This window comes from Enhydra lutris, unplaced genomic scaffold (genome assembly GCF_002288905.1).
Source record: "Enhydra lutris kenyoni isolate GAN:26980312 unplaced genomic scaffold, ASM228890v2 scaffoldscaffold66, whole genome shotgun sequence".
Lineage (NCBI taxonomy): Eukaryota > Metazoa > Chordata > Mammalia > Carnivora > Mustelidae > Enhydra > Enhydra lutris.
This window is the reverse complement of record NW_019154150.1, coordinates 9,638,881-9,656,807: the sequence shown is the minus strand read 5'-3', so window position 1 is coordinate 9,656,807 and position 17,927 is coordinate 9,638,881. Positions and strand designations below refer to the sequence as shown.

The window sequence follows — 17,927 nt, the reverse complement described above, 5'->3', positions numbered from 1 at the left end:
TGGGTTAGATTCTTGACTCCATCTTTGCCCCGGCCCGCACCTGTGTCTTTTTCCAGATGGCTCTGCAGTCCTGCAGACAGTGTGTTTCTCCACCCTTTGACGTGGGCTGGGCCCACACCCTGGAGGAATGTCACCAGATGGGACGGCCTGCCTCCTCCAGGAAGCTGAGGCCTTAAGCAGCTCTGTGTGCTTCCCCTTGTCCTTGCCATGGGAAGAACACACCCCAGCTGGCCCACTGTCTGAGGAAAGGGTAAGAGACGAGCAGGAGAACATGCAAGAGAAGCCCAACCCCAGTGGTTCCAAAGAAGTCTGAGGAAGAGTCCAAGAAAGCTGGGGCTCCAGAGCACTCATTACTCAGCAAAACTGAAGAATCGCAGAGCGACACAAACGCAGCTCTGAAATGAGGTTTGGTCACAGGAAGGACATGAATGACAATGACTGGAAAGTGAGAGTGAGTAGAATACGGTTTTCTGAAGATGATGACGAAGACAGTCCTTGTGTCCATGATCGCCAGAGGGGCAGACATTGCTCCCTTGTTTGAACATCCCACCCTTAACTGGGTCTCAGCCAAGAGTGAAGGGGACAGCAGAATCCCGCCTTCCTGGTCATACTGGAAATCACTGATACGTCCAAGTTCAGTGATGAGAGACGTTGGCTTCTTTGGGAAGCACGAACATTTCGAAGACTATCAGATAATTAAGTAAGAAAAGACCTTCAGATGACCTCTGCTTGACAGAAGTTAAACCATGCACTATTCACAGGTCAAGTGCATGGGTTAAATGGTTACATTCCCACTGAAGTTTGCCTTTTAACTCTACCCGTTGTTCCCAACCCTCCCTTCTAAAGCCACATTGCATGAGTCTCTTGACTTCCAACATGGTACTTTCAAACATAGCTGACATCCTAAATCTTTTACACACCAAACTCCCAGAGTTTCCTCATGATTTTATTTTGACACACCACTCACCACTCTGATCACTCTCTTCCAGACACCCACCTGCTTGTCCATACCCCTTATAAAATATGAAATGCAGAATGATAGATAATCCTTGACATGTCCCTAAAACATTGCCACATACATGAGGAACTAATTACTACTTGTTAGCTGGACATTATTTACTTCAATTATTTATGCCTATTAAGTTTAACTTCTTTTTCTGTAAAGCTAATTTGGTCTATCTTCTGAGTATGTTTCTCTGCTTCAGGACAGCAATGACTATTTTCTTCTCTAATAATGATAATGATAATACCAACTCCGATGGGCCCCCTTTACTGAGAGCCTTCTGATGCCTGGTACTTCCCCTCTGCCAGTTCACTAAACCATTAAAACCCCTGAGGGTGGTATTATCTTCTCCACATAAAATGAGGACACAGGCTCAGAGAAGGTGAGTTACTGGCACTCGGTCACACAGCTGCATGGGGTTCAAATCCAGCCTGATTCCATGCACCTGATCTTTCTCCTACCCTCACTCTCTTTCATCATTTTATCTGGAAAGCAAAAGGCTAATGATGCCATGGTAATAGCCACAAGCAAAACATGGGTCAGCATTGTCCTCACACTGTGCACTGAACAGAAAGGTGCCTTTTTGCCTACGCTGAATGAAAATACCTCTCACCAAATCACATGACAGAGCCATCAGCTGTGCGACAATCACATGATTGGTACCAAAGCCAGGATGGAGAGGAATCAACAGAGGCCAGTCTTGTGATCTTCAACCACAGTTTTCTTCCACTGTTGTGGTGGACACTGTTGATACTCTGCCCAGATACTCCTATGGGTTGGGCACAGGCAGAGGAATGGCTCCCCATAGGTGTCCACCTCCTAATCTCCAGACCTGAAGAACATGTTATGTTACAAGGCAAGGGGAAGTCAAGGATGCAGAAGGGAGTAAGGTGGCTAATCAGGAGGCCTTGAGATGGAAAGAGTATCCCAGTGGGCACAAGAGGGAGAGTCAGGACCAGTGAGATGGCTGTGTGAGAGAGATGCAACCTGTCATTATAACTTTCTATGAACACAGAAGGGGCCACAAGCCAAGGTTGGGGGGGCGTCTGTAGAAGCTGGAGGAGGAAAGAACATATATTCTCCCCTAGAGCCTCCAGAAAGGAATGGAGCTCCTGAAACCCTGATTTTAGCCCAGTGTGACCCAATGTGGACTTTCAACATCCAGAACTATAAGATAATGCATCTGTGTTGTTTTAACCCACTAAGTTTGTGATATTCTCTCACAGTAGCAAAAAGCCCCTAATATACCAGAGGCGTGTGTGCTGGTTGCTGATGACTCACAGCTACCCTCCTTCTCCAGAAAATTGCCTTCAGCAGAACATGAGCCACTTGGCCCAGGGAGTTCTGAAAGGGCCTCCATCGTGGGAGGAGGAGGGAGGCCCACTGAAAGCAGACAACAAAAGGCTTGCCTCAAGGAAGGACCAGCTCTGTGACCCATGGCAGAGCTCCCTCCAGAGCTGGCTGAAGTGAGACTCCTACTAAGGCCACTTTCTTATTCAGCCCCCTCAACTGATCACAGTGTATCTAACTCCCCTCTCAAGCTCTACTTCTAGGGAATCTGGCCTGAGACAACAGTTAGCCTCGAAGAGATGCCAGGCTATAGGAAGCTGGTCCTGGTCCTGGGAAGGGGTGGGGCTGGGAGGTGTGTGTCAGGGTAGAAGAGCTGGAACATGAGACTGCAGGGCTTATTGGCTTTTGCCTGGGTCTTCACTGGGCCCTGGGGCCAACCTGATCATAAAAGTGTCCTTCCCTAAAGCATTCTTGTCAAAACCCAACCCTGTGGCATCTGGGCTGCAAGGGGATGGGGAAGGCCTCAGGGTGCTTCCAGGTGCTCCAGGAATTCGATTGGCTACACATCTGGTGAGTCAGCACCATCTTGGGAAGACAGTCCACATCTGGATCTGGATCAGCCCAGCATTTTTCATTTTTCGTCCTCATTTCCGTTCGTGATGCCCTTTAACTTCTACTGGGGGTGGGGTGTGGGATTGGGTAACACCCTCACTGCCCCCTGATAGCACACACAGGCCTGTCTGTGTTCTGTGGCCACTAGTCAATTACCAGGATTGACAGCTGCTCTTGAAACAACTGGTTTAAACTCACTCTGAGTCCCGCCCCACGCCCCAACCCCAAACTGCCTTTATGATTTCCTCCATCTGTTTGGTCCCTGGGTTCCTGACAAGGAAAAGGCAGAAAAAAGGCAGAAAAAAGAAGAGGCAGAAAAGTAGGAACGGTGGCATTTCTGTGCATGTGGTTTTGAACGGCCTACCTTTCCCTTGTGGCTGGGACATGTCATGGATCATTTGCTTCATCTGGGCACAACCCCTAAGACTCTCAGGCTGCCCCCATTTCTTTGAGGTACTGTGAGTGAGTCCGTGCCAGGTCCAGACTTGTATGGAATGGTGGCTCAATCACCTTTCCTGCCTGGTTCAGTGCCTCCCCGCAGAATCATCCCTCCCACAGCTGCCCGTCTGGGTCCTTCCCCTGTAATGCACCCAGCTACAGACTCCCTGCCCAGGCTGCCCCAGACAGACAGCGCCACGTGCCCCATGGTGGATTCTGGGATGTGTCCCTCAGGTCCCCCTGATGTATCGAAGCATTCCGTGCCCACCTGCCCAGCATCCTGGTTGCCTCCCACTGACTTCCTCTCTGCCCAGTGCCCCTGGCTGAAAAGAGCTGCTTTGTCCAGATTATGTCCCATCCCCAGGGGCTGCCCAGCCACAGCGAGAGGTGATACAGTGGCACAAAGTCCCAGACCCCTAGCCTCAGTGCAGTTGACTGTCCAGGGCTCCCTGGGGGAATGGCTGAAGTTCCAACTGTATCACCATCCAACTTCTCTCTCTGCCCAGTCCTACTTCCCTTCCCTGTGCACAACTATTGTTCTCCAGGACATTCCCACACAACCTGCTCTCACGTACATCTCTGAGGCTCAGAGTATGTCCTGGGGCCTGGACTCAGGCTGTACCACTCTCACTTGCCCTTCCAGTGGGGCAGGGACCCTGGATGTGGGGGTGGGGGAGGCCTTACCCACGATCATGTGGTTGCAGACGTCACAGAAAGTGGGCTTCTTGAAGATGTGCTCCTGAAAGGCATGGGCCTTGCCGCCAGCCCCTGGCTGCAGGCTGGCCCTGGTGGGTGTGGACGTCAGGCTTCCAGAGGCGGGGAGTGGGCTGGAGCTGGGGCTGACCTCAGCCAGCATGTCTGCCTGCAGCTTCACGTCGCTGTTGGTTCGCTGGAAGAAGTTGTCAGCACTTTTGCTCCGTAAACTCTTGGTCTTGAAAGAAAGTGATCGTTTTAGTTTCTGGAGCTGCAATACAATGACAGAACACTCTCTTACGATCAGTCATGCAGACTCATGCTGTGGGGGTGAGGTCTGCTCCAGGTACTGCCCTCTTTCCACTGATACCCTCCGCCCCAAGGAGGTTCCCCGATGTTCCTGTGCCTAGGGGGTATCTGGCAGCCCCTTCTCCACCCCGTGCTGAGCCAGACTGTGCAAAGAGGCTCCAAGGTGCTTCTGCTTCTGGCCCTGCTCCTCCTCCCTGCCTCCTTGAGATCCTACCAATGTGCTATCAAAATGGCCCATGACACTGAACTTTCGACACCATTTGCCTTCTGAATTGGAATAACTGGAAATATGAAGTATACGACCTTCTGGGCTCAATGGCTGCATCTGCCAGGCCAGGGCCTCTGTTGATCTTTCTCTCTGATGGTCACTTAGCAGCCACTTGTCCCTATACACGGCAGAGTGGAAGAGGCCACTGTCTGACTTGAATCCATCTGGGTGAACTATCCACACATTGGGAGCCAGAAACTCTCAAGCCTACTTGGGTCTGAGGCCCATGGATGAGTAATGTGCGTGTGTGTGTGCGTGTGTGTGTGTGTGTGTGTGTGTGTTCGTGGAGGACACAGTGTGGGGTTTTGGACTTTCTCTGCTCTTCTCCTTGTCTTGCCTCTTGTTGTTGGTCATGGCAAACTGGATCCTATTCTCCTTTGCCTTGGAACTTAGGGAGAATTAAAACATGGGCTTGGAAAACTACTAAATACTGAAAGGCCCGGGTTTGGTCCAGTCTGCACTGCCAATCCAGCCTTCCTACTGGAGATAGAAGGATCTTTTGGAAATACGGATGTGAGCTGGTGAACCTGCTGTTTAAATTTTTCACGAGGTTTCCTTTGTTCTTAAATCTAAAGAAAAGCTCCTTGTCATGGGCTCCCGGGACTGGCGGCTTCTGGGTCCCCATGACACCTTGTAGCAAACCGTACCTTGCTCTATCCATGCCAGCCACAGTGGTTCTTTGAAAGTCTGTGGTATTTACTATGCTTTCTCATTGCCCACCTTTTGTGCATACTTCTCCCTCTGCCCAGATAAAGGAATAAAGCACTTAGTAGCTTCATGACCTGCAAAAGGTCACTTTACCCTCAAAGTAGTTTCCTTTTGTAACTGAATATCCATGGGGACTCTGCCCGTTGTCTAGAATTAATGTCTTTGACCCAAAGCTGCAGACAAAAAGGGGCCAAGCAAATGAGTCTAATAAAGGCCCCAATCGAGAGTAGTTGAACACTTCTCCAAGACACACAAGACGAGCTGATCTGGCCTTGTTGAGCCACATCACTTCTGCATCAACCCTGCAACCTGTTCCTCAGATCAGGAAGCTGTGGTCTTTCGTGCTTGGGGCAGACTGCAAAAATACTACAATTTTCTTCCATTACCCTTCCCCATTCACCTTTGCAATGTGACTTCACAGCCCCACCCACCAAAGGTAGCATGTTTCTGCACTCCTTGTAGCTCGTGGGTTTAGGGTATTTGAGCAATAAAATTTAAGACGGTTCCAAGCCTGCCCTCAACATGCCTTGCGTGCTCTATCCTCCCTCTTGGAAACTTGCCAAACTGCCACAGGAACCAACCCAACGTTGCCCAAAAGATGATGGGAGACACACCCCCAGTCCAGTCACCTCCCTTTATGTGTGGGAGACCCGTGAAGCAGAGCCACCCTGTTTCCCTGCCAGGAATGAAAGCATCTAGATGAGACCAGAAGAACTATCAAGCAGAGTCCCATCCAAATTGTCAGCTCCCAGAACCATCAACTGAAGAGATGACTGGTGTTTCAAACCATTAAGTTGGGTATCTATTGTGTACATACAATGGTACACAATACATTGGTTCTTCTCACCTTCCTGCCATGGGCTGGGATTTTACTTCTTTGCCCACGTGAGGTTGGCTGTGGCTGTATGAAGGCAGCTCCCCACTTCAGGGAACTGTCTGGGGAGAAGGACTTGCAGGCCCTATTAGAGGAGGTCCACTTAGCCAGCAATGAAGCATCATTAGCCCAGAAAGGGCTGGCCAGAGGAGCAATAACACCCTACATTAAAAGTCAGAAACAATGGGTCGGCCAAGAACCCTGTCTCTTTCCCTTTGCCCTACAGCCCAAACCCACCAGAGGCTCTGCAGACACTGAAGAAGGAAGAGAAGGAGGTGCTCATGAGTTATTTTGGAGCTGTTTGTCACTATACCATAACCTAGCCTATCCTGATGGATATAGGGGAGCAGGGTCATGCGTCCTTAGGGGCCCTGCATTTATTATGAAGGGGACCCTCCATCTCCAGCAAAGCTAAGTGAGAGGGGGCATGAAACAGCACTCACTGAGATGGACCCACACCAGCATGAGGGCCAGAAAGCCAGAAAGGAGAACAGAACTTCCTCACTTCCTGTCCTTCAGGCTATTACCTGGGCTGGTGCTGGAGGCAGGGGAAGGTTTAAATAGATAAGACTAGAGTTTTATTGTGGACAGATTTTAATAAAGTGACCAGGAAATTAAGGAATGTCCTAAGATTTTGTCGTGGGTTGTGCAACCCAGGGCGAGGGTGATTTATCTGAGCAAATATCATCATATAGAAAAATGAAGTCCTGCCTATTGCTTACTATGAAGTTTAGATGGTTCAATAAACTGCCTCTCCTTGTCTCAGAAGCAGAACAAAGAAAAAGCACCTATCCTGATTTTAATAATAGCAGGTTCATCCCCAGGTGACCCTTGTTCATCTTCCCAACCATCTAGTGAAGGCACTGTTGTTTTTACTCCTGGAGAAATGGCTGAGGGAGGTTAAGGGACTTGCCCAAAGTCACACAGCTCATGTGAGTCAAGCCCAGGGATCAGAATTAAATTGACCTTTCTTTAAGTCTATACTCTTCGCACTGACAGTGATTGACTGGTGATGGAAAGGGAACGGAGGAGAGCTTGCCCCTCACCCCTGAGGGGGATAGAACTACTTTTGGTGGACAGTGAGAGTGGGAAAGGATGTGCAGTGAGAAATCAAATCTGATTTTTGGGGAGCTATTTCCCTTGTTTTACAGATTTCAAATTTCTTAAAAATAAAAGAGCATGCCCGTTTAACAAAGGGGAGCAGCAGACTCTCCTTTAAGGCTTCTCTCACACTCTATGGACCCTGTTGCTATGCCGGGAAGGTCATGGGGTGCTCTCTATGTACGTCCAGTCTGGTCTCCTTCCTGTGCTCATGTGCTTTATTTCTGACTTCAGAACTTTCCATATTCGGTATTCAGTGTTCCCTGGAAGTTTAGCAAGATGCCAAGACACCTGTAGCATTTTCCTTGTCCTGTGGGATGTAGCTGGGAACTTTCAGACTTTCAGAACCTCCCTGCCTATAGAGCTGGAGAATTTGCCTTGGGAGCCAATGTGACATTTCTTTTTCAAGTGGATAGCTTAAAAGAAATGCCTACAAGTTAAACAAAGTCTGAGCAGTGAGCTCAAAGGAACACGTTTTCTCAAATTATTCCTCAAAGAGTAGAGGCCAGATGGGAACATATAAAATACAGAAATAGAAGCAAACCTTGATAATAGCAGATGTCACAAAATGATTAGCTGTGGCAACACTGCCAGAGCCCAGCTCCATTTTTAAATAATAATAATAATAATAATAATAATAATAATAATGGGAGAAGAAACATATGTTCTCAAGTATTTTGCCATGTGCTAGAAATTGCTTTATATATTTTAATTCATATAATCATCCTAGTGATCTAATGAGTAAGAGATCATTCACTCATTCAATAATTCACTCAATAAATATTTATTATGTCACACTATGAGCCAGGCACTGGCCTTGGCTTGGAGGCTGTAGCAGTGGAAAAAAGTAAAATCCTTCCCCTTAAGGTTTTAAGGCCTCGTGGGTGGAGATAGAAAGTAAATAAATAATCAAAGATGTATATAATATAAGTTTGGCTAAGGATAAGAGGCATTAAGTAAATAAAAGTGGAGCCAGGCTTTAAAAGGTGATGAGGAGGGGCACCTGGGTGGCTCAGTGGGTTAAGCCTCTGCCTTCAGCTCAGGTCATGATCCCAGGGTCCTGAGATTGCGCCCTGCATTGGGCTCTCTGCTCAGCAGGGAGCCTGCTTCCCTTCCTCTCTCTCTGCCTGCCTCTGCCTACTTGTGATCTCTGTCTATCAAATAAATAAATAAAATCTTAAAAAAAAAAGGTGATGAGGAAGGCTTCTCTGACTGGTGACATTGGAGCAAGGACACATGAGAGGTGAGGGCATGAGCTACTTTGGAGAAGAGCATTCTGGGTAGTGGGGTAAACCACGGGCAAAGGCCATGACAAGGGGTGGGTGTGTTTGAGGAATACCAAGAGGTCAGTGTGTTTGGGGCAGAAGGTTGAGGGATAAAAGGGGCAGAGAAGTCAAGGGTTAGCTTCATGCCAGGCCTTGCAGACCATGGCAAGGGCCTTAGAATTTATCCTAAGGGTGATGGTTTTGAGTAGAGAATTTTAAAAGGGTTCCTCTGGCTTCTCTGTGGAAAACAGATTAGAGGAGGGCAAGATGGAAGCCCGGAGACCAGTTGCAGACTCTTGCAACTATCCCGGGGAGAATTCATTTTGTCTTGGCCTGCTGTAGTTATGATGCAACATGGTTGAATATGGGGTACAGTTTGAAGGTAGAACAGAATGGGCTTGTTGAGGGACTGGATATGGAATATGAAGGAAAGAGGGGACTCACGAATGGTTTCAAGGTTTTGGGCTTGAGGCAGTGGGTAGATAGAAGGTCCATTTACTAAAAGGAAGAGTCCTGGAGAAGAAGAGAGTTGGTATGGGGAAGTGGGGTGGGGATGAAGAGCTGAGTTGGAGAAAGTAAGTTTGAAATGCTTATGTGGAATTCATGCGGAGCTGGATATATGACCTTGGAATTCAGGCGAGAGGTCCAAGCTAGGGAAATACATGTGAGACTCATGAAGGCAAGTTGGTACTTACAGCCATGAGGCTTGATGAGATCACTATGTAGTTAGTGTGGACACTGAAGAGAAGTGCTCTGAGGATGGAGACCTGAAGGTCAAGGAGATTAAGGAAATATTTCAAGCCAAGACAATCAAGAAAAAACAAAGGAATCTGAGGAGAGACTGGTGAGGAAGGAGTGAAATCTCTGGGAATAAAATGATTCAAGAAAGAAAGAAGAACCCACATCATCAAATGAAGCTTATACATCACGTAATGTGAGGGTTAGGGAGAATGTCTTTGGGGGATCTTTTGTTTCTTAGTTTGTTTATTTATTTGAGAGAGAGTACACATGCCCATGTGAGCGGGGAGGAGGGACACTACAGAGGGGGAGGGACAGTCAGAGGGAAAGATTCTCGAGCAGACTCCATGCAGAGCACAGAGCCTGATGCGGGGCTCAGTCTCACCACCCTGAGATCACGACCTGAGCCAAAACCAAGAGTTGGACATTTAACTGACTGAGCCATCCAGATGCACCAAAGGGGGGGGCATTTAATGGTAGCAGATGCAGTGATGTGGTAGGGGTGAAGACCTAACTGATAATTTCAAGAAAAAAAATGGCGGTGGTGAGCACAAGCAGTTCTGCTCTAGAGGGGGATAGTTACAGGGAAAGGGGATGCAGTATGAAGGGTGGGTTTGGTTTTATTTCAATTTGGGAGGTTATTTCAGCATGTTATTATTCTGATGCTGCAGAATAGAGTGGGAAAATGCTAGAGTGATGTCCTCGAGTAGATGGGAAGAGGTGAGACCCAGTTCACTGGAGGAACAGTTAAGTTTGGACTGGAATGAAGTGGTTGATCCGTATGGAGAGAGAGAGAGGCAGACTGACTGGTGAAGTCGGCACCAGTCGGATGTGCTTCTTCTCTTTTGATTGCTTCTTCTTTCTCAGTGAAAACAGAAGCAAATCTATCTCCTGAGTGAGGGGAAAAGGGAGAGAGTTGGAAGCTGGAGGTGAGAAGATGGAGAAGAGCTGTTTCAGTGCATTTATTAGCACCATGCACAGTGGAAGGGTGTGGGTGGTACAGAGGGCCTGTTTTAGGTTATCACCTCATTTTATAGAGGAGACAATTGAAATCCCAATTTAAATAGCTGGTTAAGTTGCAGAATGAGGATCCACATCCAGGGCTAACTCCAAATCCCCTTAAGCAAATCAGACTTTCATAAGGTTTCCTACTATTGGGACCCCTGGGTGGCTCAGTTGGTTAAGTGTCTGCCTTCAGCTCAGGTCATGATCCCAGGGTCCTGGGATGGAGCCCTACATTGGGCTCCCCGCTCAGCGGGGAGTCCGCTTCTCCCCCTGCCTGCTGCTCCCTGGCTTGTGCACTCTTGTGTTCGTTCTCTGACAAATAAATAAAATCTTTAACAAAACAAAACAAAACACAAGGTTTCCTACCCTTGGCCTCCTCTTAGGGAAAGTCCTCTGTTCGGTGTGCTCTACCTTCTGGCGCCAGCTGGAATTAGCCATAGTCTGTGTGGTTGCCATGTTGAGCAACACTTCAATGGCAATCAATTGGGGAACAAAGAAATCAGGCATCATTAGAGCAACGGAACAGGGAGAATTACAGCCTGCAGGTGGTGGCAGCGGCATACGCGTGATTTGCTGGTCTGTTCTGCAGAAGCATGTCAGGTTAATTAACCAGCATGTGCTTGGTCATTTCAGCCAGGGCCTGAAGTCATGCTATGTGGGAAAGAGGTGGGTCTGGAGCAAACGCATCCCCGTCCACAGAGGCATAAGTCGGGAGGCACAGTCCCCGCATCCGTTTGTTTCCTGTCAAAGTCTCCTCTCTGAACATTTCTTTTGCTCTCTGAGACCCCACCAATAATGTACTGCCTTTTGTTTCTGGATTGAAATGAGGTCATTTGCAAGGTCGTGCCTCATCCTTGGTGCCCACATGTGATCTACATCCTTGGTTTGTATTTTAACTTTTCTAAAATAGGGATGTGTTTTAATTGAAATGCTCACTCTTTTTAAAATTTTTATTTATTTATTTTAAAGATTTTAATTATTTGCCACAGAGGGAGAGCACAAGCAGGGGGAGCAGCAGGCAGAGGGAGAGGTAGAAGCAGTCTCCCTGCTGAGCAGGGAGCCCAACATGGGACTTTACCCCAGGATCCTGGGATCACGACCTGAGCTGAAGGCAGATGCTTTATCAACTGAGCCACCCAGGTATCCCTGAAATATTCATTTTTAATTTTCTTTTCCTGAAAAGGTATTATTAAACCAACTGCTGACAGCTAAGACTCAGGAAATGAGTTATTTTCCTGCCGTGGTATGACAGTCCGGCGCACTCCCTCAGAAACTCAGGTCCCTTCGCCCTCCGCCAGCCACACAGACTCACTTGCTCTCTTGCAAGTCTGGCTGATGCTTCGGTTCCTCCCACACTCACCCCTAACATTTTATGGGTGACTCTGCAGGCAGATAGTGAGCACTGGGGTTCTGAGAAATGTAATGGCTATGATGAGGACCTTCTCACCATCCTTCTACCCATTCACAGCCTGGTTTCTTTTAAGACACAATATGTGCCAGGTCCTGATTAGCTTCCGTTTGGATGGAACTTCAAAGTCAGAAATAGTCTTCTTACAGGGCGCCTGGGTGGCTCAGTGGGTTAAGGCCTCTGCCTTCAGCTCGGGTCATGATCCCAGGGTCCTGGGATCGAGCCCCATGTAGGGCTCTCTGCTCCTCAGGGAGCGTGCTTCCTCCCCCTCTCTCTCTCTGCCTGCCTCTCTGCCTACTTGTGATCTCTCTCTCTCTCTGTCAAATAAATAAAATCTAAAAAAAAAAAAGTCTTCTTACATCTACCTGGCTTTCTCCTAACAGCTGCAAAAACTGTTGCTAATGAATATGTTGGTAAAGCAACAGTAAGGAACACAGCTAGCTTGGGCAGGTCCTCAAGCCCCTCAGCTTGGGTTCTATCCATAAACAGAGAGGAACAGCTCAGCGGCTGGTAGGTCCTTTCCTGCTCTGGCAAGTCAGCACAGTGAGGACATACAAAAGATTTGAAGCAGTCTCTACATACAGGAAATCTAAGATCTAATTCTGGAGACAAGTAGCAATGTTTAAGACTACCCAAGGGTGACACAAGACCCTATGTTTAGATCATCAAGTGATCAGAAGAGTGTTTTGTTTGCTGCCTATTCTAATATGTCAGAAAAGGAAACTATTAAGGGGGGCTGGAAGAGTCAGAGACATTCTTTCAAAACTTAAAGAATGAATTGACTTTAAAACAAATAATTGAACTGTACAACTGCTTTGATGGCATTCCATACATTTAGGTTGTACCCTGTCTCCTCACTGTGTGATACAAGACCCTCCCCGATGGTGGGTCTTACACCACCGTGTAAGGTGAGGGCCTTACACCTGCCGGCAGACCTCTAGTCACCCTTCTGCCAGCCTAGGCACACAGACACATCAAGAGGAGCCCAAAGATTTTCAGGGATAGGTAAGCCTTCAGTGCCTTTATTCTGCCCGGAAATGGTATTCCATTCTACTCGGAAAATGCCTGATTCTCCTTAATTGCTTGACTTTTTTTCTGGCCTCTTGCCTGATCTTCCCTGCAGGTGGACAGGGACTGTCTCTTGTGTGTGATCCAAGTGTGCAGAGTGGAGATGTGTCCCTGCTGCCTTCTGCTCTGGCCTCCTCGTCAGACCATTAGGCTACCCCTAACAAGTGCCTGGCACATAGTAATGATATTAATTAGACTAGCAAAAAATTACTCAGCTGTTATTACACACCAGACTCCATCTTGATGGTTTATGTTAAGATGTCTTTTGACCTTTGTGCTAACCTTGAACTAATGTGAAATAATGTGCCCAAATACACCCAGAAGAAGTGGTCGAGTCAGGATTAGAACCAAGCACCAGATGACTTCAGAATCCAAGTCTTAGCTTCTGTGCACATTCGTTAAATGACTGCTGCACAGACTGGCGGATGGACTGAATGAAGAGGAGGAGCCACATCCAGACTGGAGACTTGGATATGGAGGCAGGAATGAGTGTACCAAGAACACGTGCTCTGGGGCAGTGCTTACAACCAGACTCTCAACATACTAGTGCAGCAAACCCTGACTGAAAAGCCAGCCTGCCTGGTACCCTAGGTGTGCTGGTATGAGGGGCAAGTGGGTGATGAAGGAAATGTGTGTGAGTCCATGTGGGTCGGTGTCCCAGGTAATGACGGTAGCCTGGTGGAAAGAGTGTGAAGTATGGTAATCCACAGAGACCCACTGCAGGTTTTCTAGAAGGAAGAGACAAGTCCTGATGATCAAGTTGTGGTAGGACCTAGGTGTCTTAGAGGGGGTAATGTGAGAGACATACCCTGGGATGGACAAATTAGCCAGTTGCTCCCTCCAGCCATATTTCTTCCAAAGATGTTTCCGTGTACCTCCCAAGTTCACAAATTCCAGAACAGGAAAAATGTAGTAGCATGGAGCTCCTGGCTGCTTCTTACCCACTGCTCTTTGTGGACAAGTTCAAGATCATCAGTTTCCTGAGACACCACCATGTGCCTTTCTAGAAGTCCTAAATGTTGGGGATTTTTTTTGGGGGGGGGGTTTTATCCTGAAAACAGTCCTCACCTATAGTGTTTAAGCCAAGAGTAGTGGCACTCACTGGCTAGATCTTGTTTAATGGCACACATCAAGATACTAATACTTCACTTTTTGGTACAAACAAACACACACACACACACACACACACACACACACACACACTTTTATTTGACATACCTTTCCATGAAACAGCCTCATGAATGCAGCTGGGCAAATATTACCCCCATTTTACAGATGAGCAAAATGGGACAAAAGATTTTAAGTGACACTCCCAAGATCCATAGAGGGTGAGATGCTTAATGGGGAGAAAGAGTTTTAAAGATCATCTTAGGCCCAGGGACAGAGGATCCTTTCAAAACTGAGGATGACACAGTCAAGGCTCTGGGGTCAGACAGACTTCGCTGCCCTTCCCAGCCTGGGGATCTCCAGCAGTATGAGCACAGGGAACTTACTTGACATCTCTGAGCCCCAACTTCCCCATCTACAAAATGGGGACAATAATACTTTCCTTGCAGGATTAAATAAGATAAACCTCTGAAGCCCTTGGCACAGTCCTGGCCCTCAGGGGCTACTCCTCTCAATGTCCTAGAATCCCCAGCACACCACCATCCTTCCTGGTTGGCCTGAGGTTGGGAGAGTTGCTCTTAACCTTCCCATGCATGTGGATGTCAGTGTCACAACCCCGGGCTGTGGCATCACTTTCAGGGATGGGTTAAGATTCCTCTTGGGTAAGAGTACTATATGTGCTCAGGAGAAATACTGAGAGAAGCCAATGGCAAGGGAAGATGGCACCTCATGGACCAAACTCAACAACAACAATAATAGTAACAATATGGCACTGAGTTCTGGGAAGCACTGAGAAGGGTGAGGTTTGCTGTCTGAGGGATGGAGTCACACTACAATGTATACTGGAGGTGAGCTGCGAGCGGGGGCGGGCTGCCATGAAGGAGGTGTGCAAGAAAAGGCAGTGAGAAGACAAATTTAGAGATGGTATGGATTTTTAAGTCAGAAAGCTACTGAATAGGATATGCCATAGAAATCTCTTCCTTCTTCTCAAGATCTTCAGTGAAGTCTACATTTCTTACTAATGCTTTGGTGAGGGAGTACTTTAAGACTTATTTATCTGAGGGAGAGAGAGAGAGAGCACACATGCAAGAGGGTGGGGGAGGGGCCGAGGGCGAGGGGGAGAGAGAGACTCCCAAGCAGGCTTCCTGCTGAGTATGGAGCCCACTGCTGGGCTTAATCCCACAACCCATGAGATCATGACATGAGCCAAAATCATGAGTCAGATGCTCAACCAACTGAGCCATCCAGACACCCCGTGAGGGGGTACCTTTTCAGGGAGAATGCTGACATGGGCATGAGCACCTGGATTAACATGGGATTCTGTGGCCCATTTTGGAGTATACTCCTTAGCCCCGGAATCCTGCCAGAGAGAGGAGACACAGAGGCGGGGACTGAGAGTTCAACTGGGGTTGAACAATGTGGCTCATCAAGCAGGGGTCACAATGGACTGTGTGATGCTGTGGCCACCCTTCCTCACAGGTCCAGCAGTGGCCAGTCCCCTCTCTGCTGCTGTTGTCACTGTTGTGATAGATTGGGAGGAGGGGTACAGCCCCAGGGACCACATTATTATTATTTTCTATTCCCACGAGCAGAGGGAGAAGACTGGGCCCTAGAAGGGCCAATGAACCCAGAGAAAATGGAAAAGTGCAGGCTGTCTAAAAGGGAAAAACTGTTTCAAGGGCAAATGAGCTTAGAATTAATGATTCTGATTTATATATTAAGTGATTCTGCTGATTAAGTGACGGACCAAGAAACAAAAGTATTTACATTGAACTATGCTGGGCCTCATTTATTAATACCACTTTTCATGGTGCCTTGCAAGGAGGAGGTACTTATTATGGGCTGCGTTGTGCCCTCCCCCCAAAATTAATATATTGAAGCTGTAACCCTCCATACCTCAGAACATGACTGTATTTGGAAAGAGGGCCTTTCAGTAGGTAATTCAGCTGAAGTGAGGCCTTCAGTGTGGGCCCTAATCCAATCTGACTGGTGTCTACAAGAAGAGGAAATTTGGACACGTGGACACTAGGAATGCATGTGCACAGAGGAAAGGCCATGGGAGGACACATGGAGAAGGTGGTCACCAACAAGTCAAGGGGGTAGGACACATGTAGAAGGTGGTCACCAACAAGTCAAGGGGGAGGACACATGGAGAAGGTGGTCACCAACAAGTCAAGGGGAGAGGGCTCAGAGACACGGATACCTTGATCGCAGACTTTCAGTCTGAGATTTCTTCTGAGAGAAATCTCAGTCGCTCAAGCCACTCTGTCCCTCCTAGTTTGTTATGGCAGCCCTAGCAAACTATACAATGCTCAGTTAAAGCTTGTCAGGGTGAAACATGGTGCTCCTAGAGCTGTCAGTTCCAATCGAAAGAGCTACACTGAGGCCTTTCCCGCAGGGTCTCTAATGTCCCACGTGACAATATCCCCAGCCATGCGTTTCGCTGGGTAATGAGAATGGAAGCCTTGGTAGATTGTCTTGTCCGTGCTGTCTGGCTAGGAATGTCCTTCTTCACACACATCCCTGGGGACCTTCTGCTCATTGTCACAGCTCTAGTGACGCCTCCCAAGGCCCATCCCCAGTCTTCTCCGACTTCTCCATTTATGTGAGCTCTGGGACACTTAGCATCAGTGCGCCATAACCTGTAGCAGAAATATATCAGCACAACTAACCTTCCACATACTTTCATTTTATTCACTGAGGTCAACGCTTTTCAGGTTCGGATATCTGACACACCATTATGGGTTTTGGTCTGGTATGGGCATTCTGTGGAATAAGTGATTGAATGAATGATATAAGTGTGTCTGAGTTCTCCTCATTTAGTAGTGACAAAATGAAAGAGGAGTCATCCTTTCAGACTTTTGATCTGGAACAATCTGTTGGCAGAGGACTCCTTGAGTTTTCCTTCTCTCTACTCTTAAACCCTACTTTCTGCCAGTAACCAAGTCTAATTCCTTTTCCTTTGAAAATGTCTCCTGTATTCCCTCTTCTCTCCAGACCACACCAACTCTGTTTCCCCCTGTCTTATGGCCCCAAGTCTATCCTTTTGTACCCATTCTAGCAGGCTTATCTTCCAGCAGTTGGGCAGGGTTGCCTGCCTGGCTTTGGCAAGAGTGGGGGGGTCAAAGATGGGCCTAGGAGCACATCAGGCCTGTGTGAAGGTTTGGAACAAAAGGAAACAGATGAGTGTGTTCCTGTTGTCCTTAGTCCCGAAACCAAAGGAAAAGTTCTACTCTTCACATCAGAAAACCAGGAGACAGAACTTAGATGACCGAAGGACATGCAAGGGGTGGGAACATCTTCTACGGTATGTATGTCGACCCTCATGCACGGACAGAGGGGAAAAGAGAGTCCTGAAGACCCTGAGCAGGTTCTAAAATATACTCTAGCACTCCGAGACCGCCCCCTGGTGGTGGATGAAGCCAGGGTAGGTGCTGGTCACAGGGAGCACCTGTCTGCTCAGCCTCCCTCTCAAGTATTGTATGGAGAAAGCACTGGGAACCGAGGTTGATGGTGGGGTCTTGGCAAAACATAGGCAAGAGCTGGACTCTTTTTTTTTTTTAAGATTTTATTTATTTATTTATTTGACAGAGAGATAGTACAAGTAGGCAGAGCGGCAGGCAGAGGGAGAGGGAGAAGCAGGCTCTCTGCTGAGCAGGGAGCCCGATGTGGGGCTCGATCCCAGGACTCTGGGATCATGACCTGAGCTGAAGGCAGCTGCTTAACCAACTGAACCACCCAGGTGCCCCAGAGCTGAACTCTTACGGAGAAAGGCCCTGAGCTGATGACCCTCGTGCCCCTGGAGGGCCCAGGAGACAGTCCTCCAGCTAGTTTCCTGACTCTCCGGGCTCCCAGTCAGTAAATGGCATGACCCACTTTATCTAATTTTATCAGGCCTCAAGCCTGGGAATTGCCCTTGACTCCAGTTTCCCCTTCTCACTTCATATCCAGTCCATGGGCCAATACATTAGCCAAACAAGACTGTCAAAATACGTGTAGAATTCACCCGCTTCACATCACTTCCACCACCGTTATCCCAG

General features: G+C 47.9%; 1 protein-coding gene across 2 annotated transcripts in view; it reads right to left on the bottom strand.

Annotated features, from left to right (window-relative positions):
• LOC111159143 (SH3 and cysteine rich domain) overlaps positions 1 to 17,927 on the bottom strand; it is a 151,816-nt gene that overhangs the window by 88,529 nt on the left and 45,360 nt on the right. For both annotated transcript variants that reach the window (XM_022521572.1, XM_022521575.1), the window contains exon 2: positions 4,028 to 4,307. In XM_022521572.1, coding sequence (XP_022377280.1) covers positions 4,028 to 4,307 — 280 coding nt within the window. The remainder of the gene's footprint in view (positions 1 to 4,027; positions 4,308 to 17,927) is intronic.